The 27,510-nt window shown below is 44.0% G+C and overlaps 1 protein-coding gene across 2 annotated transcripts in view; it reads right to left on the bottom strand.

The window, feature by feature from the left end:
* Nucleotides 1–15,895: 15,895 nt before the first annotated feature.
* The window catches only part of CFAP418 (cilia and flagella associated protein 418), a 12,860-nt gene continuing 1,245 nt past the window's right edge, over nucleotides 15,896–27,510 (bottom strand). Inside the window, exons 2-7 of one of the 2 annotated variants that reach the window (XM_048940032.1) lie at nucleotides 26,626–26,725; nucleotides 25,887–25,957; nucleotides 24,880–24,945; nucleotides 23,898–23,993; nucleotides 22,245–22,376; nucleotides 15,896–16,010 (exon numbers count right to left, since the gene is read on the bottom strand). In XM_048940032.1, the coding sequence (XP_048795989.1) occupies nucleotides 15,953–16,010; nucleotides 22,245–22,376; nucleotides 23,898–23,993; nucleotides 24,880–24,945; nucleotides 25,887–25,957; nucleotides 26,626–26,725 (523 nt within the window). In that variant the 3' untranslated portion in view covers nucleotides 15,896–15,952. Of the gene's footprint in view, nucleotides 16,011–16,051; nucleotides 22,377–23,897; nucleotides 23,994–24,879; nucleotides 24,946–25,886; nucleotides 25,958–26,625; nucleotides 26,726–27,510 lie in introns of those variants that run through there. The other variant, XM_048940033.1, reaches the window with a different exon arrangement.

Below are 27,510 nucleotides of genomic sequence, written 5' to 3'. Positions count from 1 at the left end.
TTACAAACTCCGGAAAGGGCTTGTTTTGTTCTTTGTAATCTTGTTCTGTCAGATTGTTTTATTTACAAATATACAGTGTAGCTTCAAGCCTACGTGGTCGCTTTTCTTTAACTGTGAGCCTTGGAAGGTGACAGGAAAAAACAACTGCCCCCAAATGAACAGTGGGTGTGTTTGTTTTCAAGACCATTTAATAAAACTGGGGATAAATGTGCATGCGGGGTGAGATGAACAATTACTCTTGGAATGAATACAGTTATGGATTCAGAAGCAAATTCAGCAGTTGCCTGCAGCATCTCTTTGGCAATGCTCTGCATTCAGCATCTGCTCTGTAGAGGCAGCCACACTGAAGGAACAAATCCTGCTCTGCTTCTGTGAGTTCAGATTTTGCATGCTCTGCACCTTGCCCAGGAGCCTGTAGTTCATTTGTTGGAGATGCTAAAAGATAGATGCGGGGGATTGAAACTAGTTGATCTTTGAGGTCCTTTTCAACCTAGGCCATTCAATGATGCTGTGACAGGGAGGTGGCTTCTGTAGGTTTTTAATTGAAGCCCACGACTTCAGCTTGTGCTCTTAATCAGTGCTGTTATCTTGAGGTGAGACTGTTTTGCATCTGATGCATGTGAATTTCCTGCATCTAGTGAGTAACCTGCAAGGACTGAGCACTGCTGCTCTGCTTAAAAGAAAGTTTTAAAAACCAAACCAAAGCAGGTGAGTGGATTTAGTGAAAGCTGAGAGGGGCTTTTAGTGTCCCTCGTCTAATGGGCAGATTATGAAGATGACGTGCAGAAACATTCTGCTTATCAGGGGGCTTTCCCCTGGGAATAGGCTTGAGTTAATCTCCCGGTGCAAATGAAATAGGGGTTATCGTTGTTACTGGTTAATGTTTAAATGGAAGCAGATTAGGGATTGTGTTACTGTCATTTTGTGTTTTCCTCTAATTGCTATGGACTGATAGAAGACTAGAAGACCGCCTGGTTCTGTTAGCAGATAATGCTACAGAAGGGCACAGATCTTCCAGTGTCTGAACGCTGATTTTTTTATTTTTATTTTTATTTTTTAGCAGCAGCAAATTATTGTGGTAAATATTAGAGATCGTCTTGGCTACGAACTGCCTTGTGTTGGATGAAATGTGAGATCCTTGTTTGTGCCTGAGGACTGCCTTTGCCAGAGCTGGCTGCTGTGCTTCTGGGCAGCACTGGGTGCGGAGAATCTCTGCTCTGTTCCCTTGTTGTGCTGAAGTTTGGAGTTGCTGGGGAGCGCAGTGCAGTGACAGATGGGCCCGCCGTGCAGTGAGATGGCTCTGTTACCCTGTATGGGTCTGAAAGAGTCCTAAAGCAGCCCTGGGAATAAGCAATCTGAATCTCAGTCTCCAGAGAAGTGTTTTCTGAACTGCTTTTTAATTATCCATAAAACGCTACTCGTGACCTGAGTAAAAATTGGAACACTGCATTGAATGTATGTTTTGGCACATTTAGGATGAGAACAAAGAAAAGTGAGATGGGATTGGTTTGACAATGAGATGGTATGCGAGGAGCAGGATTTTTAGTGTTACTTGTACCCAGTACTTTAAGAAGCCGTCTCAGGTCAACTTCCTGCAGCCTAAGAGATTACAGGTTAGCAACAAAACCAAGAATGTGATGAAAGGCTTTGGGATTTTTGTACTTCCACAGAACCCCAGGATGGCTGAGGCTGGCACGGCCCTCTGGCCCACCCTGCTCCAGGAGGGACACCTGAGCAGGGCCCAGGACCCAGGGAGGAGACCTCAGGGTCTCTGGTGCTTCAGCACCACACAGCACAGCAGTGCTGCCTGCGGCTCAGAGGGAGGCCCTGTGCTCCAGTCTGTGCCTGCGGCCTCTTGTCCTGGCGTTGGGCACCACTGAATAGAGCCTGGCTTTGTCTTCTTAACATCTTCCCTTCAGGTGTTTATGTAGACCCAGAGCCCCCTCTTCTCCATGCTGAGCAGGCCCAGCTCTCTTCTTGCAGGTGAGGGGCTCCAGGCCCTGCAGAATCTTCATGGCTCTTTGCTGGACTCTCTCCATCTGCTGTCTCTCTCTTGTACTGCGGCCCCAAAACTGGACTTGACACTCCAGGTGTGGCCTCATCAGTGCAGAGATTATTCTTGGTTATACAGGGAGTAACTGGATGAAATGATATGAATGTATCTAATATTAGCCTTTGGGAAGTGTTCTACACCAAGTTACAGCAATCTCCAAGAAAACAGCTGGGGATGGGGAGCTGCTTGTTCTGAGTATTGGTCAATTCCATTGGTGTGTCCCCAGCCTGCTCCTGTGCAGGCTTCTGTGAAGTCCCTTTCCAGCATGAGATGGGCACCTGCTTCCTTGTGTACAGATACAGAGATACGTGCAACCACTTCCTTCCTGATCCACCTGGCTTGCTTCATACCAGTCCTATCATGAAGATAACAACTGTGGGCTGAGCCCGCCTCTCCTGCCTGACACAGGCGATGTGAATGCAGCTCTGCAGTTAGGCTGGGCCGTGGGAGCTCTGAGGTGTGCATGTGAGGAAGAAGGAAGGCAACAGAGGTAATGATTATGTTGAGAAAATGAACGCATTAATAAATTAACATAGTCAGGAAGCCTTTCAGTCCATCATGAGCATCCGAAGTGCTGTGGGGCTTGCTGTAGTAGGAAAAGAAACCAGCTGTGGTGAGAAGAGGCTGTGGAGCTTAGTCTTCTCTTGGCTCTTTTTCTGAAGTGAAAGTTACTATATATATATATATTTAAGTCTGTAGTAGTGTTACTTGTGGTGTGCATCTGACCTGACCCTTGTTATGCATAACACAGTCTCTTGAGTAGTGATCCTACATGTTGATTTAGTTCATCAGAATTGAGAGTAATGTATGCAAGGAGGAATGCCCCCCAAGCTCATTTTGAATCTGATTCAACTTTGCTTTTTGTGGTGTTTAAGTTCCTGCACGAGCTTTCTGGAAGCAGAGAGAAGTTGCCTTCTAGGTGCTTGCTTTCTGATGCTTATCACCTTGTGTTACAGGTCAGCTGCTTGGGAAGGTTTAGACATGGCACTAAGCAATGTGGTCAGTGGTTGGACTGGTTGATCCAGTTGGTGGTTGGACTGGTGATCTTGAAGGCCTTTTCTAACCTGGATGATACCATGAAAAGCAGTTAACTGCTAAGCTGCACAGCACACACAAACGAAGAGTCCTGCTCAAGGGTAGAGTGCGATCCTTAGTGGCTACCGATGGCAGAGTCCTCTTGTATAGCTGTTGGGAGAGGTAACTCCCAGTACTGCCAGCTGTGGCATCCCATAAGCAGGAATGGGGATGGAGCTACACTTACTCTGAATGCTTATTCAGGGTGCGGGGAGGGTTGAATGAATGTGGAAATTCCTGAGCAAAGCAAGCACAGAGGTTGCAATCTGCTGGCGGCAGCAAGCGTCAGCACGCCTGGTGTGTGTCGCCTAGTTTGGGTCTGACAGGTGGGGCTTGGCTATGAGCTCCTGGCTCCAGTGCTGCTGCCTATGGCTTTTATCTGCAGTTTCTGTGTTGGATCTTGTGCTGTTTGGAAGTGTTAGAACTATCCTTAGTTGTCCTTCCACTTGTGCGAGCATGAGTGCATGTGGACAGAGGTGACTGAGGTGTCTGTCCCTGCTGTTTTGGTGGTAGATGCTATTTGTTGCAGTGTGCAGTGCAACCTACACAGGGTAAAGGGAAGATTGGTATGCAGGATTTACATAGAATCACAGAATGGCTTGGTTTAGAAGAACCTAAGAGATCACCCAGTTCCAACCCCTCCACCATAGGCACCTCCAGATCAGGCTGCCCAGGGTCCCATCCAACCTGACCATCTCTAGGGATGGGGCATCCATAGCTTCTCTGGGCCACCTGTGCCAGAGCCTCACTGCCCTCACAGTGACAAGAGTTCTCCTATATCCAATCTGAATCTCCTTTCTTTTTAGTTTAAAACCACTGCTGCTTGTCCTGTCCACTACAGGGCTGTGTGTATGTATACGTACTGGATTTTTTTGGGAACTTGATTCCTTATTTCAGCCTTGTTTCCCAGCCTCTTCTTGAAGCAGGAAGATGGAAGAACATCTAAGAGTTGTTGGTATTTTATTTGTATCCAGGTGTTTCACACAAGATGTTTTTCTTCTGCTGCTGTCATCCCTTTCTTCTGTTCCCTATTTTCACCCATACATAGTTCTTTCAGAGGAGAACTATCCTACTTCAATACTTTATTTTCTGCTCCCTAGCATAAGTGCTGACATTTGTCTAGGTTTGGAATGCCAGCACAGCGCATTGCTTTGCTGTGCTCCATCCCATTGTTCATGCTTTAAACCTCTTGCTGTGGGCTGACACCTGTAGTGGTATCACTCCAGCAGTCACACTGCCCTGGGCATCACCAGACATGGGCCTACCTACCCCTAAAGCAGCACAGCTGCCACCAGCAATGCTCTGTGCTGTAGCAAGATAGGACTCCTGCTCAGTGTTGCATATGCTTTCCTCAATGTTCAGGGCACTTCAGACAGTAATCTGGGAATGTCCTATGGTGTGCTTCAGCGTTAAATCATTCTGTGTTTACCATGCAGAGAAAGCATATGGTTACAACCATGGCTCCATAAGGCAACACCCTTGTTATTATAGAAACTGTTGTGCATCCCTGCTCGAATAAGGGCTTCTCAATTGCTTCACTCTATGACATGTCTGAACCTGTCTCCTGCAATAGGTTTCAAAGGAAAAACCTCAGATCAAGGAAAAAGGAAAGTGAGTCACAGAGGAACAACACTTTCAGGGCAGGGTTGGTGTGCTCCTTCCTGCTGTCTGCTCTTCCTGGAGCCGATGAGTGTCAGGGGCTGCAGCTCTGGATGCTGAGAGCTGGATTTTGTGAGCACTGGGAGATGGGGAGAACACTGTGTGACAGGTAAAGCACACCCATCAGTGGCTAAGCAACTGGGGCTCTGTTTACACACACAGATGCCAAAGCAGACTTGCAGGCACATTTTGATGGTAGCTGGACCAGTGTTTTGTTTAAAATATGAAGTAACATCACAGATGGGAATTTCCTGCTTCCATGTAAGCACCTGCGCTGGAGCTGCAGGAAGCCACAGGGAAAGGAGTGGTGGTGGAGAGGAGAAGAGGGGTCAGGGCTGTTCCTGCAGTGGATGCAAGGTGCAGCTTCTGTTCTACAAAGCATCATTTTCGTGGCCCCTCTGCTGGACTCTCCAGTATGTCCATGTCTTTCTTGTACTGAGGGCCCCAGAACTGGACCCAGCACTCCAGATGTGGCCTCACCAGTGCTGAGCAGAGGTGAGGGATTACCTCCTATGATCTGATGGCAACATATTGCCTAACACAATCAAGGGTACCATCGGCCTTCTTTGGAGCAAGGGCAGTATGTGCTGGCACAGCAGCGTATGGCATGGAAGACAGGGCCCAAAGCCATCATGGAAAGGGAACCAGGTTCCAGCACAGACCCAACACCTTGCCCAGTGTCACTGTGGCACACTGTGAAGTATCTGGCTCCCCTGTTTTGTTTAAAGCACAGAATTTGTAGTCGATTATCTGATGATGTGAGAGAGGTGCAAAGTGAGCAATCCTGCTGGCTGCAAGTGTGGATTTTTGTTTTCAGAAGGGAAAGAAAAAAATTTGAAGATACAGCAGACATTTGATCTGTAATCTCACTGTGAGGCAGCTGAACACTTACCATGCTGTGTTATCAAGAGCCATGGCGTGGGAGGCAATCAGGGAGGAGGAACATGATCCAACTGAGCAGGCACCCTGAGCAGAGCACGGTGTGAGGAGACAGAGGAGCCTGGTAGTAGGGACTCCCTGATCACGATGCTTTTTCCTTGGCCAAAGGGTTGTGATCAATGGTTCTGTGTCAGGGTGGAGACTGGTCACAAGCGATGTTCCTCAGGGGTCAGTCTTGGGACCAGTGCTCTTCAACATCTTCATCAATGACATAGATAATTGCACTGAGTGTACCCTCAGAGAATTTGCAGATGACACCATGCTGTGCGGTGCAGTTGATACACTGGAAGGAAAGGAAGACATCCAGAGGGACCTGGACAGGATAGAGAAGTAGGCTCATGAAAACCTAATGAGGTTCAACAAGGCCAGCTACAGGGTGCTGCACTTGGGTCATGGCAATCCCAGGTATTTATACAAACTGGGGAAGATCTCCTTGAGAGCAGCCCTGCAGAGAAGGACTTGGGGGTCCTGGTAGACAAGAAGCTCAACACGAGCCAGCAGGGTGCACTTGTAGCCTGAAAGGCCCACTGTGTTCTGGGTTGCATTAAAAAAGGGGTGGCCAGCAGGGAGAGGGAGGTGATTGTCCCCCTCTACTCAGCTCTTGGGAGGACCCATCTGCAGTACTGCATCCAGGCCTGGGGCTCCCAAGTACAGAAAGGACATGGAGCTCTTGGAACGTGTTCAGAGGAAGGCCACTAGGATGATCAGAGGGCTGGAGCACCTTTCTGTGAGGGAAGGTTCAGATAACTGGGTTTGTTAAGCTTGGAGAAGAGAAGGCTCTGGGGAGACCTCATTGTGGACTTCCAATACCTGAGGGGAGTGTATAAGCAGGAGGGGGAATGGCTGTTCATGAGGGTGGATAGTGACAGGACAAGGGAGAATGGTTTTAAATTGAGAAAACTAAGACGGGGAGATTTAAGTTAGGTATTAGGAGGAAGTTTTTCACACAGAAGGTGGTGATGCACTGGATTGGTGACTGCCCAAGGAGGTTGTGGATGCCCCAGTTCCTAGAGGCATTCAAGGCCAGTCTGGATCTGGGTCTGGGTGTCTAGTGGTTGACAGTCCTGCACGTAGCTGGGGGTTGAAACTAGATGATCACTGTGGTTCTTTTCAACCCAGGCCATTCTATGATTTTATGATTTTATGATTCTATGATTCTATGATCACATGGAGCCTCTGTCACCCAAACAGTGTGCACTTTGCACTGGTAAGTAGTCCACAGGGCGTTTCAACCCACAGAGTAGCTCCTGCTCCTGCAGGTGGACAGGTGATGCTGCTAGTTTCCTTCCAGTGGAGCAGTGGGCATGCTGAGTTTGCTCCAGCAGCCCTGCAGCACTCTCTTGCTGATTCAGCTCCAGGGCCATGCAGAGGGCTGCTGGAGCAATGCTGCTGGCTGCTGATGCACCAGCTGTTTTCCTACTGCTCCACCTCCCCAGAGCGACATCAAAACATCAAGTTTCATTATGCAGCAGGTCTTTTGGAGGAAAACTGAAAACATGAACCCTGAAGGTTCCTAATCTGAAAGTGAAATAAAGAGCCTGAATGTATTATATGTAAATTCTTTCTTTGGAAGTGCTGACTTCTTATCTTTGAGTTGCTGAGAGAAGGAAGCTCTGAGAAAGGCATTGTTGTGCTCCTGTTTTTCATCCTCTGTTTGATAGCTTGGGTGCCTCTCCTGGCTAAGCCACAGTGTATGTGAGGACTCCAAAGCTCTTTCCACAGCCAGATCCTGCAGTCCTGGGTGCATCTCCATACTCTCACTTGCTTGCATCAACTGTTCTCCTTTGGCTTCTGCAGTAAATGGCATGATGGCCTGAAAGCACAAACCTTTTAAGCAAAGCAGGCCACTTTTCTTGCTTAATAATTTAAGGGCAGCTTTTGTACCAGCCCAGGGGCCATAATCTGCCTTTGGAGAGGCCTAGGAATTTTTTTTTTTTTTTTTTTTTGCCTCCTGCTTGCTCCAGTGTAAGTGGGGAAGAGCCATGTGCCTGAAACAGAGCTGTACTTACAGTTACATGGGGGCAAGGAGAGCATCATTTGTGCTGCCAGGAGCCAGCAGGTAAATTCAGGGGCTCCCCTTGGTGCTAATGCTGATACAGTCCCTGCCGTGTCCCTGCTGTGTCCAGTGTGTCCCTGCTGCACCACTGGTCCTGCTCTGGCCATGCTGGTTCTGGCATGCAACGTTCTGTCACAACGCTTGAGTGAAACCAACTGTTGGTGTCGCTCATATCAAAAGACAAACATCCAGCCTGGAGGAGCTCTTTCCTCTCCAGTCAGCTTGAAAGAAATGTGCTGGGATCTGATCTTCCTCAGCACTGCTGCTCACAAAAACAACAGGGCCTTAGATGGAGCTGAAAGGGGGAGGATGTCCAAGTGTGGTTAATGTGAAGTTGGCTGCATTTCAGAGACCCAACCTGAGCTCTCACTGCTGGGTGATAAAAACCTCCACTCACATTAAAGCATAGCAGTCGTGCTTGTGGTTTGCTTTTACTTTTTCGTTATAATAAGGGCATGTTTTCTGATGGTGCAGTGAAGCACGCAGGGAATCAAACCAAAGCTCCTAACACCCAGGTCTGATTCAGCCATGTTGGTAGGCAACTGGGATTTCCAGGGGCAAGTTGGTGTCTGGCCAAACACCAGCCCTGCAGCATCCCTCTGAGGGTCTGAGGCTTGTATTGCACAGCTGCCTGCCAAGATTTAGAACAGCAACACGTTCATCAGTGAGGTCCTGTCATCACCTGGCTCCCTGAGCATGTGTACTCAGATGTGGGGCAGGGCCCATGGGTCCCCCCAGGCCTCAGGCCCCGTTTGGTCCATGGGATGCAGCACCGGCTGGGTTTTGCTCCGCTCTGAAGAACCAGAAATCCTACTTGTGGTGCTTGGGGCTGAGTCACAGCCAGCCAGCCCTGTTGGGCCTAGTCACAGCAGGTCGGCCTCATGTTCACCCTGTCCTCACTCCTGCCCAGTGCCTGTGCCTGCTGAAGCTGCTCATGGCTTCTGCCTGGGGAGAGCAGCTGCATGCAGGTATTTGTTTACAGGCATCACAGGGAGCGTGATGGAGCACTGCCAGGTAACCTGCTGGTCAGAACTGCTCTGGGGCAGTTGGCTGGGAATCGCAAACATTCTCTTCATTTAAATATTATTCATTTATTTTAACCTGTTGCAAGCTGGCAGGTGGGGACAGCTGCGAGAGCAAGCACACGTTAGCACTAATTAGCACTAATTGGCACCATGCAGGCCTGCTGGAGCTGGAGGCAGGGGACACTGCTGGGCCTCAGGGAAGGTCTTGTGCTCTCAGTAGGAAGACTGCTGCCATTTTGAAATCATTGCCTGGCCATTAAGCCAGCCATGTGGGATGATATTAAACTTGGGATCTCAGGTCTCTTCGGTCCATACTCACTTTGATTATTGATCAAAGGCACTTCTGAGAGTTTTACTTCTCTCCAAATGCAGCATATCCCCTTTTCCAAGTAATATTAGCTCCCAGAGACCCTGAGATCCATGCAAAACACACCAATGCCAAGCTGTACCATGTTGCATAAAGTACATAGGCAAAATAAGCAACATGAAATGCCACATGTGCCCCTGCATAGCTCTCAGATTGCTGTCTTGCAGGCTCAGAGGAAGGCCTCTTATTGGCCATGTCCTCACCCAGAAAACAACAGCTCAAGTCTTCATGCATTCCCTCTGCACGCACCAGCAATGTGGTTTTATCATGGTGTGCATCAGCAACTTCAGGATCTACACCTGAAAGATGCAAAAAGTCTTCTTGAGTAAGGAAGGAAAGCAAAAGAATGAACATTTTCTCTTGCTTGTGTAGCTTCCTCTGCACAGATGTCTTCAGCCCCATCCCTCTCTGCATCATATGTGGAGAGACCTATTTTGTTCTTGTCAAAGGCATCTTGTGCTGTCTCCTTCATTTTATGACTTACCTTCAGCCTCCTATCCACTTCTCTACTGCTCATGGTGCCCTGTGCTCCTCCCTGTCACTGCTTGTCACTACAGCATCCCTCATTTCCCTCAGTGAGGCCTGTTGGTGACATGGGGTGGCAGTGATGGAGCTCTGATGACATCAGCTCTGTGTCAGCCAGCAGTCTCCCAGCTGCCTTAACGCCTCCCTGCTCTGACAGCACCAGCCCATGTAACGTTCAGCTGCTTTCACCGGCCAGAGGAAACATCTGCATGTTGATGTTTGCAATTAGAGAGGTGGTCCCCTTGCACTATGCTTTAGATAGATGTAAAACAGCTGCAAAAATAGCTGTGCTTCTTGCCCCAGTCTCTATGTGCTAGCTAAATAACAGTTTGCTAAAGGACATGTATACACAAGGGCATCTATACACAACCCTCCTAAAGTTCCTCCTTGGTAGATTTTTCCTTCTATTATTTCCTATATTCCTTATCAATATTTAACATGTCAATTGTTAAATATTAACAATTATGTTAAATATCAGCAATAACTGATGTATCTAGGAGTGATGGTTGCTGAGCAGTTAGTTAAACACTAAGAATGTACAAGGAACTAAAGACAATGACTCAATCCTTTTTGTACATGCCTGCCTCTACAAAAAGTGTTCCTAAAAAGGCTTTGTCAAACTGGAAAAGAGGTGAGTGTGCAGTAAGAGAACGGCCATTTCAGTGGACAGACGATAACTGTAATGTATCTTTATTTGTTTCTAATGTTAAGCACTTTAAGGAGAACAGCTTTGTTTGCAATAGTTCTGCCAACCTGGCAGCCAACTATGTGTGCAACATTGCTATAATTTTGAAAATGTAGTTTAAGAAAATCATGAAGTCATAGAATCACAGAGTGGTTTGGCTTAGAAGGCATCTGAAGTCCTGCCTAGCTCCGACCCCCTGCCATGGGCAGGGCTGCCCCCCACCAGCTCAGGCTGCCCAGGGCTCCATCCAACCTGGCCTTGAACTGCTCCAGGGATGGGGCACCATAGCTGCTCTGGGCAACTTGTGTCAGTGCTTCACTGCTCTCTGAGTTAAAAATGAAAAGGGACAAAGTCCCAGCCTTCCTCTTTCCCATAGCATGTCACCACCCTAGATTTCACCCTAGAGTGGGTCTGGCATGTAAAATTTTCTAACTAGAAATGGAGACACGATGTTCTCCTCAGAGGTGACAAATCCCTTAAACATTTTTTGTGACCTACCTGCAGGTGTAGGAAGCACACACCGAAAGTCACTGAGCAAGTGATGATAAAAGCAGGTATGCAATAAGCCTGTTTGAAGTGCAAGCGAGAGTACGCACACAGTGTTTTGTGAATGCTTAAATGAATTTAATTGGCTCTGTTGAACTGATGTAATCTGTAGTTAGATAAGCTCCTAAGGTATGATTTTTAAACTGGTTTCCCTAGGAGAGTATCAGGAGGACTGTTCTTATTTCTGGCTTCATAGGCCTGGACAGAGATAAAGGAATGATACAAAACCACCTCAGCCGGTTTGACGTAACAGCAAAACACCAAACTGGTCCTACTGGGAAGCTGTCCTAGAGCCAGCAGCCATGCCTAGTTACAGGATGCTGCAGAGCTCAGACACAAAATCAGTATAGGGAAATACATCAGCCAACTGCCTTCGGTTTGCCTTTAATCAGTGGCAAAAGAGGACTGTTGGCATGCAATTAGAGGCTAACACCACTTGGCTAGGGACGTGTTCTGCTGTAAGGGAGAGCTGACTTTGAGAGCAGAAGCCCCATGAAGTCATCAGCAGTGCTGCTTTTGTGTGCGTGTCTGCAGCCCTATTCATCCCATTAGTAAGTTACAAACATGAACATCACCCAAAGCATCGAGCTGCATCACTGTCAGCATCACAGGGAGCCAGGAATGCCCATGGTTACTTGTAGAAAGGAAATAGGGAACAAACATTTAAGAGCCTTAAAATCTTCATCTCGTGGTCAAGACCTCTGACTTTCATTCTCCCGTAGTTTCAAATTCTAAGACATTTAATGATGACACCCAGGGACTTCTCTTCCCTTTAGTGCCAAGTGGCACCACCCAGCTGAGCGTCCTTTGCATAAGCCTACCCAGCACTTGTCACAGTGATAGCACACTGATGGTAGCAGTGCCATTTCCCAGACATAAAGTGGGACGCTGTGGGGAAGAGAACCCCCTTGCAGGAGCCCAGCTGTGTGAGTTACCACATGTTTGTTCTCTTCTTACCATTACTGAACAGCAGCACTGACCAGCACTGATGGAGCCCTCAGCGGTGCGGTGACCGGGGGGGGCTTGATCCCTGCACAACCGTTTCATCCTTTAATTCAGGTTAATGCTCCAAAGAAATGCTGTGCTTATCCCCGTTGCATAACCACACTTCAGACTGCGTAGCACTGAGACATTTTGGTGCCTGTGAACCTTATTTTAGCATCAGCTGCTCATGAAACTGCTGCGTTCCCAACACTGTCATATTGATTCAATTTACAAATCAAGTGGAGATAATTTCTCGAGGTTATAAGAAGTAGAAATCTGTGGGCCGTGGCCTCATTTTATTTACACTTCTAAGTCTGTGGCTGTAGCTTTTCTACTTCTAAGTTGCTTTACCTTTTTGTGCTTTCTTCACTAGGGCTGTGATGTGTGGGGTTTTTAAAGATATGATGCTTTACACAGGGCTCATCTTTCTTTCAGATGCTCCAAGCAATGCAAATGTCTGAAATTTCCCAAACTTTTACAAAAATACAAGCTCTGCTGGAGCCCTTGGCTTTGCCTTTGTGCCCAGGCACTGTACATGGAAGCACAAGCAATGCTGGCAGCTGGTGGGATCCTGCCCGGAGCATAGCAGGGATGCAACCCTTCACACACTCCTGCATGTAACCCAGTGGCAGGAGCTCAATGAGGATATCTGCACATGAGTGTGTTAATGAGCTGTAATCTACGTACCAGTGCTGAGTCAGACTATGTTGGAGTGAAAAGATTTCCCTACAAACACACTTTGCATTTCGGTAAGAATTTGCCTCTGGGTTTTGAAAGCCAAAGTCAGCTGCTGCTCAGCTTATGGCCTTGCTTACAGATCTTGCTTTCTATCTGCAAGCACTAGTTTTTCTTCCAGCAGCACATACACCTGCAAAGCAAATGCAAGGCCGCTGACAACAGATCTACTTTTATTAGCTCCACTTCTTGGCCTCTCAGGTGTGCTGTGTGACCTCCCAGGCCACAGCTGGTCAGTGCAGCAGGGTAGGGCACAGGGGAAGCAATGGTTAAAATGGTTTAAGTGTAAATGTGCTAAGTTAAGGGAAGACTGTCAAAAGAGTTGAGTTTCTGTCCTCTTCTCCCATGTCCATCCTCTCTGGGCTGAAATACAGCCCAAACCACTGGGTAGCATGAGAGAGGGATGTCCCTTGTGCTTCTCCAGGCAGAGGAACCCTCACTGTCTTTCCTTGGTCACCGATGGCATGCAGCAGCCACCAGAGCCCCTGCACAACTGGTGGCACCTCTATGGGCTCAGCATAGTGTGCTCTGACTCTGGTGATGCCTCTCAGGCAGTGTTGATACAGTTCACTTGGACATGGCTGTAGGAAGAGAGGACAATATGTCATTTCAGACAAGTCTATGGGCTCCCATTTTGAGACCTTAGTCCTTGAAATAGCAGGACAGGAAATGTGAGTAACTTGCAGCATCAGACAGAAAAGGAAAGTGGCTGTTTTGCTCTTCTATGGCCTGTCAGGCATGGGACAATGAAGTGAGAATGTGCTGGGGCAGACCTGATGAGGTGCTGGTACTGTCGGGTGCTGTTAGGCTGTTTGCTTTTTCCCCGCTTAAAGGTGTCCTTTGCCTTGTGATGGACGCTAGAAATACTCCAGGTAACCAAATGCCCAGAGCTGGCTGAGAACTCTCAGTAGCGAATTGTTATTGCAAGGTCTGCAAAACCATTGGACATCTGGAAATGATCCGCTTTACAAACACATCCTTTATAAAGAACTAATACTCTTCAGGCTTCGGGAGCCATTTCCAAAGTACTGCAGGGGAAAAGGAACTATTTTGCAAAAACAGAGAGACGAAGGATTTTCGCTTACCCCAGCAGCTGTGTGTGAAGCACCTGGCTGGGCACTGGGTGCTGGCTGCTGCCTGCTGTGTCAGCAGCGATCCCAGGCACAGCAGGAGATGTGCCCAACCCACTGTGTGCTGAGCAGATGGACCTGGTTTCTCCTTGGCTTAAGTTGCCTTAGTAATTCAGTTCCAGAACGTTCTCTTCATGATTCCCCAAGACAGATATATGTCACTGCTCCTCACAAGCATTGGTAGACTCTTTTATACCACTCTCATTTTTCATAGTTTGATTGTTTCCAGCCTTCCTCACCAGAATCGAACTAAATATATATCTAGCATGGAAAAAAAAAAATGTGAAAAGAGGTGTTTCAGACATATGTGGGCAGATGCAGCTGAAAAACTGCCTTGAAGTGTTTCCAGGTCTCAATTTTAGCTTGAATAAAGTTTTTAGAAAAATCTGAAACGATTTTGGGGCATACTTGGGGGAATAAGGGAGGAACAGAAATCATCATTCATAGAAAAGTCAGCGCTGAGGATGTTACGATTTTGTGTTGAACTCTTCATTTCATCCACCAGTGCATCGACTGAATGGTGCCTTGCTTTGCTGTAGGTTCATGGCAGATGGATTTCCCAAGATACACGCAGAAATAAGAAAGAAACTCATGTCAAATGTTATTGAGCAACTATAAAGAGAGTTTTGAGGCCATCCATCTTTCACTTGTGAACCAGGTGCCTTCCTGATTCAAAGCACATAAAACAATGCTGTAGCAATGCTGCTTATACCTCTGAAGGGCTGGAGCTGGTCTGCGTCAGCTCTTACCAAACCCCTCATCCAAAAATTAAACTAGATATTGCGTTGTGCATTAGGATTCAGGAAAGTCTCTGATTTCTTTAGAGGCAATAAGATTAATGGTAACACTTAGTATGATAAAAGCTTTTCCTGTTAAAAGCTGCATGCCCTCCTTCTTCACCATGCAAGTCAATCTCTTCCTGCAAGTGACAGTGGCAGGGACGGAATGAGATTGTACTATACCACGGTAAGCATTATTTTGGATAACCAGCCTCCAGATATAATCTCTTCCTAAAGCCCTCTGCATGCTTGAGATCATACCCTGATTACATTGACATGAAGGTCTTCCCAGGAAGGGACACGCAGCAGCCTGCTGGAGCAATCTGTACACTCCTTACCGGCATCCTGAGCAGCCCGCTCTGCCAAGATAAGGAGCTGGATACTAAATTCAATCTTCCTGTCTGGGGTAGCTGCTTCCCCCCTTCCTGTCAATGCTGTTTACATCAGTGCAGGCAGGACACAGTCTTCCAAGCACAGATTGCTGACTATCCCAATGCTTCTCTGCATTAGCTGAAAAACACTCTATTTGCTATCACAAGCATTGCATTATCTTATAGTAAGGCCATACTGCTCCCCTTTAATTAGAGACTGAAAAATTCAATAGACACCTTATAAATCCCACCAGTTTTCAATAGCTAGTTAGCATTTTCCCCCCTCTGTAGACAGTCATATTTTAAAATAGATCTATTTAGGGTACTTGGGGCTGAAATATCATGTCTGTTTGTCCAGTATGAAAACATCTCTTCTTTCACTGTAAGGTCCAAGGCTGTAAGCATTTCAGTTTCATTAAATGCTCATGAAAAACTTTAATGATATCCTTGTATTTGAGTAACAGTTATAAACCACTGGCTTAGAGGCTTTTCACCTGAATGAATGTATCTGAAGTCTATCACCTGGAAACAGCTTGAAAAGTACTGCAAGAAGCCCATAGCACAAATATTAGAGGAAAAACCCCAACCCAAATGAGTTGCATTCAGCTCACTTCTCCTTGTGGACATCTTTGTGAAACACAACGGTACCCTCTGGAGGTGCAGCTCCTTTCTTCTGCACATCACTTCACTGTGCAGCTCAGGGGCCCAGCGTGGAAGTGACTGGGGGGCAGCAATGTGGGGCAGATCCAGCCCCGTCTTCTGGGCCAGACCTATGGGATTGCAGTCATCCTAAAAATCTCCTAGAGGGGACACCTCCTGTGGTGGTCCTTTTGTCCTTCCTTTTGATAAATGTTTTGAGGACATCTGAACTTCCCCCTACAGCACGCTGCTTTTATCTCTGTTATTTAGGTGTGTCTGCATTACTTCAGAACTAAACAAACAAAATCCAAAGCAAAGATAAGGTTTATTTATCGCCTGAAAAATGTATCCACAAAGCCTTTTTACATCAGTTTTCTGCAGGATACTACTTGGCCTTGCTTGCTGTTCTGTTCCCTAGTAAAACTTCTTGCCAACTGTTTCTCCTATTAAAGGGAAATAAATAAGGAAAAAGTTACTGAGATTACTCATCGATGGTGTAACTAGGCTAAATTCAGATGATACTCTTCCACCAGCAAAATAAGCAATTTTTGATTTTATGGGTGAGATATATCTGTGCTCCTGGTTAAAGGCACGTTATCGCTTTGTGTGCAGAAGTTAGCCTTGAAACTACAGAAAGAAGCACAACCTCACAGGTTAATAGAGACTGTGTTTAGTACTTAACTTCCATCTACTGATTTACTGAAGGACCTGAAGAGAGTTCAAGTGGATACACCATTTTATATCTTGCTGTTCACCAAAACCTTAACCATGGCTAACGGCTGATGTACTGCAAGGTACAGGTCCTTGGAAGATTCTCACTGCCAGCAGTCACATGCTATGGAGCAGCTCCCATCTTCCATATTGCTTTTCTACATAGACAGAAACAATCTTTTGGCATTTCTAGAACCTTGATCTTATGCCAGTTTCTTTGTAAGTTTTGCCATCTTGTCACACCTTGGGCAGTGTGCTTTCATAGAATCAAAGAACGGCCTAGCTTGAAAAGGACCTCAAAGATCATCTAGTTTCAACCCCCCTGCCGTGAGCAGGGTTGCCAACCACCAGACAAGGCTGCCCAGAGTATATAAACTATATCAACTTTGTACTGGACATCATGAGATTCTGAATTACACAACCTCTGCTTGCCAAAATTGCTTAACAGCATTTTCAGAGGAAATTAATTGGGGCAGGGTGAAAGGTAAATCCCAAAGGAGACTCAGTTCTTCCTCTGATGTTGCTAGAAGATACATACACATGTGTGTGTATGTATGTATGTATGTGTGTATGTTTATGTATATGCACACACATTTTTACTACTGATTCTTTAGCTGAGGGCTAAAAGATAATCAGCTTCAGTACAGGTCAAGGACGACTTGAGTAGTTTGGATGAAGTCATGCAAAAATCAAGTGGAGTTGCCACAGATCTGGCTGCCCCATCTATAATTACACCAATGGGAGACAAATACAAAAATAGGTAAACCTTCATTACTCTAGAAAAAAAGGCTGCGGTTGTACAGTTAAGCAGAAGCCTGGACTGCAACACTCAGCGGTGTTGCTCTGCCCTCTACAGACGACATGGTGTAATCACATCTTACTCCCAAAGACACTTTTAAAGTATGTCTAAAACAGCAGAATTAAAGCTGTCAAAGTGAATTGAACACGCACAGGAACTACCCTCTAGGGTATAGGGTATAGCATAGGAACTACCCTCTAACCACACACTGTGACAATGCAAAGCATGAGTAAGATAAGTTGGGGGTATTTGTGAGACAGTGCTTCCTGTGAGTTCTTACCACATCCACACTGCCTATTCAGAATGAGAAATAATTGTTGCCCCAATGGCACCAATACCTGGAACTCAAGTGCGAAATGGATTATAAGAGATATTTAGGTCAATTACTCTAATTTGTGTCATGCAGAATTTCTTCATGCTGGAGAAACAAGATTTATTCCAACGCCTGTAGGCAGAGCGAGTTCTTCCTGGTATTTTGTCATAACAACATCTAGGAGACTGCAAATGGAGTGCTCCCTTCATCCATAACCCCACTTTTAAGTGCTATGAAACTAGTGATAGCCTGCCTTCACTGACACATGAAGGCACCAGCATCCTGCTCTGTAAGTTCAGCTATATGCCACCTCCCACAGCAACTGCCTCCAACTTTTATCCTAGCTAAGCATTCAAGAAATGTGGTAAATGCATCTGCCTTTTTGAACTCACTTCAATTTAATGTACTGTCCATGTGCTGTCTGATAGAGAATGATAAAACTCTTTTACTTCATACATAATTGCTTCATCCCCACTGAGGTAAGAAAACAACATCTACTTGCTCTTTCTCACAACCTAGAGCAACACTTTTTTATTGCTGGAATTTCATGACCCTTTCAACAGAGAAAACATGGTCCCCCATCATTTTCATAAGTCTTCTCTTAGACAGGAACAACGTATTAGAGTCACAGTTTTCAAGACACACAATTCAGATTTGTTCCACTTCTTCATTTTACTGACACATCTACATTTTAAAAAGACATTCCTCAATGCACATATGCCCAGTTCCAGGCACGGTAGGTGGCTCTCACAGATGAGCAGCACATGGCACTCCTTTATTTCCATCCCCCATAGGTTGGCTGTCTGTGGTGATCAGATTGTTGTATAAAAGGCAAAACTGGTTGGGCCCAGTGTGGAAAAAAACAAAAAGCCTGGTAGGATGAATTTGCTTTGGCATCTCCCAAAACAGCGCACTGAGTGCCACTTGTGCCAGCTGCACTCAGGAAAGAAGGAAGCGAGCGGTCTTCTAACAAGTGGAAACTTCTGGTGCCTCACATTTACAGAATGCTTTAAGTAAAAAACTGAAATACTTGCTCAGGAAAAAAGAAATCTTTATTCAATTTTACACAATGCAGACCCTGCCGTATGTAACACCACTATGCTTTAGTATGTTAAATTCTATGGCAGGCCAATATCTTTAATAAAAAAGTCATAAAGTAAAGCTGTAATAAAATATATTATGTACATCAGAACTTTGTTTCTCTTTAGAAGTACTGCATGAACACAGATTTTAAGAAGTTGCTATGACATTAAACCACCTACTGCATTTCCAACTGCACTTTTGCATGGATTCTCATTTTGTTATACCTATTGCTTGTTTTGTTGAGGAATCTGCTATGGACTAATGCTGCAGGCTAGAAAATTTCCAAGTACATCACCCAAGCCAAATGAAAGTCTTGTTATCACCTTGCCTACTTCCCAAACAGAAATGGTATTATTTCTTCCAAAGTAAAAATTAAAGGAAAATAATGATCACATTTATACTCAGCAAAGCTGTTCTCCAGTACTTCAGTCTGACAACAGCTGAATGGCATTCTGAAACAAAATTCTTCCTGTAATCCCAGCTGTCTCAGAGAAGTGACACAGAAGTATCATGTAAACTCTGGGCTATATCTTGAGAACCTTCGTGCAATCTTAGAATACTTTTAAGCACAGAAGCTCCAACGTTACATCCTTTTACATTCTTTTCATTTGAGGAGGTTTGTAACACCTAACACTGAAGGTAGGGAACTCAAATCCTTAATACCAGTCCTCTTTCCAACAAAATAATTACATTTAATGACACACTATTCTCAGATCTAGAAATACATTGAATTCTGTAATGGAGAACACTACAATAAGCATTATTTCTGCATGTGTCTGTAACTTCACTTGGACAAAATACCCCATCTATCTGACCAAGGTCAGGACCAAGTAAATATACTTGAATAAATGTGATTTCAGAGGAATGCTCAGGTTTCATACACACTTACCAATAAAGATTACCTTTTAACATTTTCAGGGCTTGGAGTGTAGTCTTAATGGTGTTAGTGGCAAGATCATTTGATAACAATCACGTATGAGAGCACACTGTTTCTACAACTGTCTGGGTTAATAGAAGACTGAGGGCTGAGGTGACATAAGAAAACTGCTGATGTAATGGTATCAATCAATATTCACAGCAATTTTTACTTCTTCTGCTCTTTTAGTCTACATGTCTCAATTCCTCCCTAGCCTCCCCTTTTCAGGTGCTGCAGGTCGTCTTCTTGTCATAACAGTCACTAAGACAGATGCATTGAACTTTGTTCCAGCAAGGCTCCACACTTGGTAGTTCTAGAGAGGGTGACAACTTGTTTAAAACAGGGTGCAGGAGACACGCTTCTTCTCTAAGTCACATGAGACTTGGTCTCACCAACTGAGACAGGTGCTAAGACTTGGCCTGTTTCCTGCTCACAGTGTTTTCTACATTATGGCACCTGGAAGCCCTGACCAAAGCAGCATCCCATGGGGCTACCTGGTTCAGTCTCAAATGGCCTTGAAACAGGCAAGCCAAGACAACTCAGCACTCTTTGAACTGCCTTCAAGAAGAACAAAATTCCTTCTTCTCTTTGCTTGTTAATAAATTAGGCATTATAACGGAGTTGTTCTCTCACCATTACCTGGTTCTAACCAGTGTTCTCCAGGAACGGAAACAGCTTTGACCCATGTGAACAAAACCAACGAACACTCACCTCTTACAGTCCACATAAGGACTATCTCTTCACTGAAGAGAGAAAGGTCAGCTGACCTCTTCCAGTAGCAGACTGGACATTAATCAGCTGGTCTCCTGTTTACGTGTCTCCTGAACCTGTTGTTTTAGACTTGTCACTATTGAAACTGCTGTCTGAAACAGCAATTGTGTTGAAAATAATACCTGGCCCCAAAGTTTGCATACACCGCTATGCCAAGGGAGACTGAAGTATCTCTCCAAAGCCAATTCACCTCCGAGCCTACTAGCAAGGCTGCGTGTGCCACTGGAACATGCACATGCACTCTACAGCACCAAAGCACTGTGCATGTAAGCACTGCTAGGTCTCCCAGGCACACTACAAGTCCTCTAAAAGCTTTAAAAAACGCTCATAGAAGCGGAAGGTGAGCAGGAAGCAGAATGCATTATGCCTCTGGTCACAAGCAAAATCTGCTCTTTCAGAAGGGTACAGAAAAAGCTACAGACTCAAGAGGCGACTTTTGAAGAAACTGTAATTGTAATGTAATTGTTCTAAAAAAGCTCAGAAGAACAACAGATCGATCATGTACAAATTACAGCAATGAGCAAAATGCCACAAAAACAGAAATAGATCAGTAGACTTAGAATTTGCACAAAGGAAGTAATTTTGAATTTGTATGTAGAATATAGAATCATAGAACAGCTCAGGTTGGAAAACACCTTAAAGATCATGGGTCCAACCACGACCTGACCATACTACCCTAACTAACAACCTTCCACTAAATCATGTTCCTGAGCACCACATCCAAATGGATCTGAAACACATCCAGGGATGGTGACTCAACCACCTCCCTGGGGAGCCTATTGCAGGGCTTAACAACCCTTCTGTAAAGAAGTTTTTCCTGATATCCAACCTAAACCTCCCCTGGCACAACTTGAGGCCATTTCCCCTCGTCCTGTCACCTGTCACCAGTGAGAAGAGACCAGCTCTGCTCTCTCTGTAAGCACCTTTCAGGTATTTGAATATTACACACTGCATAGCAGAAATACTAACAGACTTCCCATTATGGGACCTTTCAATAACATGATTGCCAAGATAATCCTGACCTTCCTTCTTCTCCCCTGAAACACAAATCCATCCCTGTGTTATTTATACATACTGAAAAGCAGGAGTTCATAAACTACAGTGACACTAGCTACAATCAAGACAATTCCCCAAGTAACATAATACTGGAAGTACTGTTATGATGTTGCTGGGGGAAGGGAGTGTGTTGTAACAGGGCAGTTACACTTTCTGAATAACATTTGGACGTGAGGCTGAAGTGAAAGCTACAGAAGCTGAAAAAAATCCAAACGTGAAAGTCAGTGGGGATATACTGCTTTCTCACTCCTTACAGACTGAGCCTTTTTTTCCCTTGAAAGTATCGACAAAAGTCATACAGTCTTCAAAACATCTTTTAAATTGCATATTTAATAGTCGTACAATAACCTGTTCATCTCATGCAACGAAGGCTGAAGGGAAGTCAAAGAAATTCCCTGTGGTAAAAGTCCTGAGTCAGCAGAAAGTGCTTTGAAGAAAGCAGTATGAATTGGAAAGAAATTTCCAACACCTGCAGATTTTGGCTACTGTCAGCTCAAATAAAGTGTTGGGGGTGTGCTGAAACCTTAGAGGTGAGAGTTGATCTTGCAGTATACTTTTAAGAGATCTACAATCACTTGCTCATTAACAGTTATGAGCAAAGCAAAACAGTATTAATTTCTGTGTAGAAATGTATACACTTGTGTGTCATGGCTGCATCTCAGCCCACTGTTTTCTCTGAGTCCAACATTTTGCAGCCAGGGGAAAAAAGGCTCTGTGCTAGATAGGAGGAACATGCTTAAGGTACTTTATCTGTGTCTAAATCTGTCCTTTTCCTCTTCCTTTCTCCTACACTGCTGAATATGAGCCTTAGCATTATTTAGTCTCCACAAAACCTACAAACTGTTTCTCCTAATAATTCAACTCCCCATACTGCTTGCAATACAAAGTGAAAAAAAGAGTTTTTGGATAAAACTCTGAGTGTTATGATCTATTTCTAAATAGAAATATTCAGGTTTCTCTCTGTTGCCAGAAAACTGCAGGTGCCACACACAGGAGGACTTCATTCTGCATGTTTACCACAAACCCACCGAAGCTGCTGGTCTGCCTGGAGGTCAGTTAATTCACTGATGGATCTCCAGCTGCACTGACAAGCATACGCTCGCGATCCTTTCTTCTTTATCATCTTTGCTCTCAGTTTATTGAGCTCAGGCATGTTATTCCTGTCAAACAAAGGAGTTCAGTTTTAAACTGTACTTTTTCTTTTCTTTTTTTTTTTTTTTTTAATTAAAGAAGAAAACTCATGAGGCTATTTCATATCACAAAAGCTCTTAACATTTCTGAGTACCACTGATAGGAATGGGTTTAGGGATACACTTAAATTCTGTTTTGAACACAGTCCTCTCCTGAGAGCAAAACTCAGTGCGTAGTTTCTGAACTCTCAAATCAGATGCAGTTTAATGTTTCTGTAAGTAACGTTCTCTGTCTTGTTTGGAGACCCTGCTTCAGTCTCCAGAGAAAGAACCAGGTAGAATCAATCTCATTAATAAGAAATTGTACAAAACTGTATTAATCTGATCAACCTTTCATCACTATTACAATTATCTGATACTACATCCTTTCATGTTATTATATTTTTTATAAACTCAGGATTTCGGAAGCAGAAGAATTCAGACTTTAGGTAAATTGAAGAATTGTATTTTTATTTAGCCTTTCTAGCTACCAAACTCACCTTAGGAGATTAGGGCAGCGCTGTATTTTTACATTTATTTTACAAATGTTGCTGTTTTTAAGCACTGAGAATAAAAAATTTTCACTGTAAAAGAAATGCAAGTTTTTGAAACCGGAGGGAAATCATAGGAAAACCAAAAACGTAGTATAAGAAAAATAATGGAACAGGAGAGGATTTATCCATTACAGCTCTGTTCCAGCTCCCACACCCCCTGGTGGCCAAACACGTACTCTGAACGCAACCATTATCTCCACCTGAGAACAGACACATACAGAGAATTCAACACTATAAGAATTTAAACTTGGTATCTGCACTAGGAGCATGCCTACTGTGTAACACTTCACTCTTAGCATTTGGTACAGCTGCAGAGAAACTGGAAAGAAGAATGCCTTAATTTTAACTCTTCAAAAAAAAAAATCAACATGACTAAAATCAAAGAGTTTACAACATAACCAGAAAGTAAAAACCCCAACTCTCCAATTAACCAAATACTGCTTTAAATAAATAAATAAATAAATAAATAAATAAAGCCTGTTAAGAAAGCAAGCTATTTGATTTTCACTGAACAGGGCAATACTTCATACTGCAGAAAGCAGAAAAACTGCCTTGAAACAATTGTAGCTTATGCCACTGCAGGTATGGTGAGAAGCACATGCTGGCACTGCATTCAATTTCTTTCGACATCCAGCAGTGGCCCATCAGAGGCCAACCCAATCACACTGATTACCTGCTTATTTTGACAGTAATGCTGCCTCACAATTTACCAAACCTGAATTCTTTTGAAAAGCAGAAGGTGAGGGTGATGGAGGAAGAAATGGAAAGGCATGAACGCAGATGGTGGGAGATGTCTGCAGGAAGAAGAATGCAGCTTTCCCAAGCGATTACTGAAGAGGTTGCACCCATGCTCCTTATTAGATAACAAAGACTGCCAAGGACTCTTCACTTTCCCTGCTCCCATCAAGCCCTGAAGCAGAGTAAAACAATATTAACACCAAACCCTCCTGTGACATACCTGAAAAAAAGATAATCACAGGACTGATCCCAGATGTAGTCATTGAAAAGCGATACACGGAAGTCACAAGCAGTGCAACGCAGCTGGTCACACGTCCTGGCCAAAGACAAAAAAAACACCAGAAATCTCCAAGAGCTTGTAACAGTAAGAGAAGCTACACAACTCGTTACAGGTTTACAACAAAACACACTCAGAAATACTACAAGTGTGGTGGACCTGTAATCTTAATTTTCCACATCTCTGGATGACCCATTATGTACGCATTCAAACCTACGATCACGCAGTAACTTTTCCAGGTTCCTTGAATATGCCAAATAATCTGATATTCCATATATACTCTTTGTTCCTTCTCACTGGTGTGGCACCTGACTATCACCTGCATAGGCATCATGTGTAAATCACTACAAAAGAAGTTTACAAAAGAAGCAGAAGGAAATGCATTAATTTTCTATTGGATATCAGAGCTATGCATCTGAAGTCCCTTTCCTCCAGTTAAAATACCTTTCCTGAAGTTACCAAGCACTCTGCTTGTCCTCAATTGAGGCTCTGGGATGCCTGTCTTCAGTTCAGGCTGTGGGATGACTTAAACCAGTCTACTGATTTAGGAGGCATACTCTCCCATCACACAGAAAGCTAAAGAGAAGCACAGAGAAATACAACACTAGAGCAACAACTTCCTTAACTACACGGGTTTGATTTTTGGAGTCTCTTATCTCATTTGCACACATTCTTCAACTCCTCAAATGAAAAAGAGGATCCTGTGGTCACAAACAGGGGACCGGAGGGGATCAGCAAACTCAGACTGCAGTTACAGGCAGCTGTGCGTTTCAATGGACATAGAGCTGTCCCTGCAGTTCAAACTCAGGGCTCTGCACCACCACAGAAACACAGTTGTGATTAAAACTAATTTAAAACTAATTTAAATTAATTTAAACTAATTTAGATTAAAACTAATGATAAATAGATTTTTTTTTTTTTTAACCTTTTTGAAATATTCGTTCCTACGCCATTTGGTGAAGAGCTTCCACCCAGGTACACTGGACAGCATCTGTGGATTTAATTAAAAGAAAATAATGAAGTAGTAGCAAAACATTTTGAAAAAAGGCAGCTTCATGCTAATTTAAACGGTTGTGTGTTACACTGCTTCAAGTAGTACTTTTTCAGCAAGACTTTCCTTTAGTCGCTTAAAGGCCTGGCAAGTTAATATTTATTCAATACAGGCAAAGCATCAAATGCTTATGAATGATTTAATTCAATTTTTTTTCTTTTGCCAAGATACTCATAGAAAAACTGTGATAAACAATGTCTATATGGAACTGGGGCTATTTAGTCTGGGGAAGAGGAGGCTGAGGGGAGACCTTATTATGCTCTTCAAATACCTGAAAGGTGATTGCACCAAGAGTGGGGCTGGTCTCTTCTCACTGGTGACAGGATGAGGGGAAATGGCCTCAAGTTGTACCAGGGTAAGTTTAGGTTGGATATCAGGAAACACCTCTTTACAGAAGGGTTGTTAAGCACTGCAATAGGCTCCCCAGGGAGGTGGTTGAGTCACCATCCCTGGATGTGTTTCGGATCCATTTGGATGTGGTGCTCAGGAACATGATTTAGCAGAGGGCTGTTAGTTAGGGTAGTATGGTCAGGTTGTGGTTGCACTCAGTGATCTTTAAGGTCTTTTCCAACCTGAGCTGTTCTATGATTCTTCAATGCTTCGTGACTAAATATTGCAGTGTTTGATAACTGCATTTGTCCAGAAGGCAGAGGAAACTTGTTCCATAATTACTTACATGGTAAATAATTTTGACCACATGAAAACATATCAATAATTCTTTAACATTAACTTTCTGTTCAACAGTGTGTTTTTTCTGATAAAGTTAACTGAATACTCATTTCTTTTTCTTAGTTGACATCAATACAAGTTAAACATGAGTAATACTATTAGACAAGCTATAATTAAGCCATGTTCAAGTAGCCCGAACGTTTTTCATTTACCTTTTCCTATGAGCCTGTACAACAGCACTATTGCTTCCAGGTGTGACACTTGGGTAGTTAGACTTCAATTTCTATTTAAAAAGCAAAGAATAAAAGGCAGCATTTCAGCAATATGGCAATAGACTGTCTTACTCAAAAAGCAAGAGTCAGGAAATCCAAATAATCCAGTAAAACAGGGACTAAGAATTTGGGATTTTTCTTGTTCAGTTTTCTGTAAGGCCGTTGGAGACAAAATGTGCTGAAGTTACAGATAGATAGGTAGCAAGGCTTCTCTCCCCATATCAAATTTCCAGCTCTGCCTGAAGGAACTGACACAATCACCTTGACTTTAGAATGAAGACCTACTCCTGCCTCCTGGATATGTCTGGAGTGCTGTGCCCAATACAAAAGTGATACGGACATCATGGAATAGGTCCTGCAAAGCACCATGAAGGTGATTAAAGTCTTTAGACCATCTGACATACAGGTAGAAGCTGTGAGCTGGGACTGCTTAGCCTGTGGAAGATCAAGGTCAGCAGAGTTTTGTCAATGGATACAAATATATGCTGGGGAGAAGCAAAGATGACATATTCAGACTATTGCCAGTGTTGTGCTTTCCTTCCTGCTTTATTTTTCAGTTTAATTCTACAGCATATTTCCATTCTTTCTTGTTTTAAATCAGTTTTAGTTTGTAGTGCTTTTTAATTTTTTTCCATCACTGGACTTCATGCTTTCTGCATTTCTCCAGACTTGTACTCACCAGAGGTGTTCTGGCAAAGCTGCTGTCATTACAGATTTCATCAATAATGTCATCTATATCATCTTCATCACTGCCAGCACCCATTAATGTTTTAGCTGATCTGAAACACAAGCAAATCAACTTTCATTTTGCAGCACGATCAGAGGAATTATAAGAACTGTAAGTTAAAAACATAAAATTAGTCACAATCTTGTCCTCTAATATTACTGTAGTATCTAAGGTAGGCCATTCAAATAATTATGGACAAAATGTACCATGCAGGATAAGGCCCCTTCATTGAACTGTCTCATAATTGGCCTTCTGCTTATTGCCTTTATTCCCTACCACTTCCAACCTTCAATAAAGTAGTGATAACAGAACCCCTGCTGCATTCACTGAGTAACAGATTGGACAGCCCTGATTTTTTACATTTATTTTCAGCAGCAGATATACAGAAAGGTCAGAAGGAGCTCCCTCCTCATGTTAAACGATTTGCAAATACAATTTAGAACACAATGCATTGGGCTATTGTCTCCTGCTGGCTTTTTTTTTTTCTTTTCTTCTTCATACCAATCAAAATGCAGAAATCTCTAAAACAGTGAAGTAACACTTTGAAATTAGCAAGCTTTATGCCTCACAGATCCCACCTAACGTGCTCAGGTCAGTCACTATTCATGTGTCCAGCAGTCTTCGATGCAAATGCAGCAGGCTTTCTCTGGGGGTGCACCACCACTCAAAATGGTTCTACTACTGTCCTTTTAGAAGGAGTGACAAGATTGCAGGTCAACACGAAAAGCAGACAGTGATAAAATACAGCAGTAATACATGGGAAAAGTGACAGATGTGTTTGGAGGAATGTCTGTATGGAAATCTGAACCTGCTCTTTAGTATCACAACTAGTTCTTG

The sequence above is a fragment of the Lagopus muta genome, chromosome 3 (genome assembly GCF_023343835.1).
Source record: "Lagopus muta isolate bLagMut1 chromosome 3, bLagMut1 primary, whole genome shotgun sequence".
Classification (NCBI taxonomy): Eukaryota; Metazoa; Chordata; class Aves; order Galliformes; family Phasianidae; genus Lagopus; species Lagopus muta.
The sequence above is the reverse complement of the archived record's forward strand: the minus strand, read 5'-3'. Positions and strand labels throughout refer to the sequence as shown.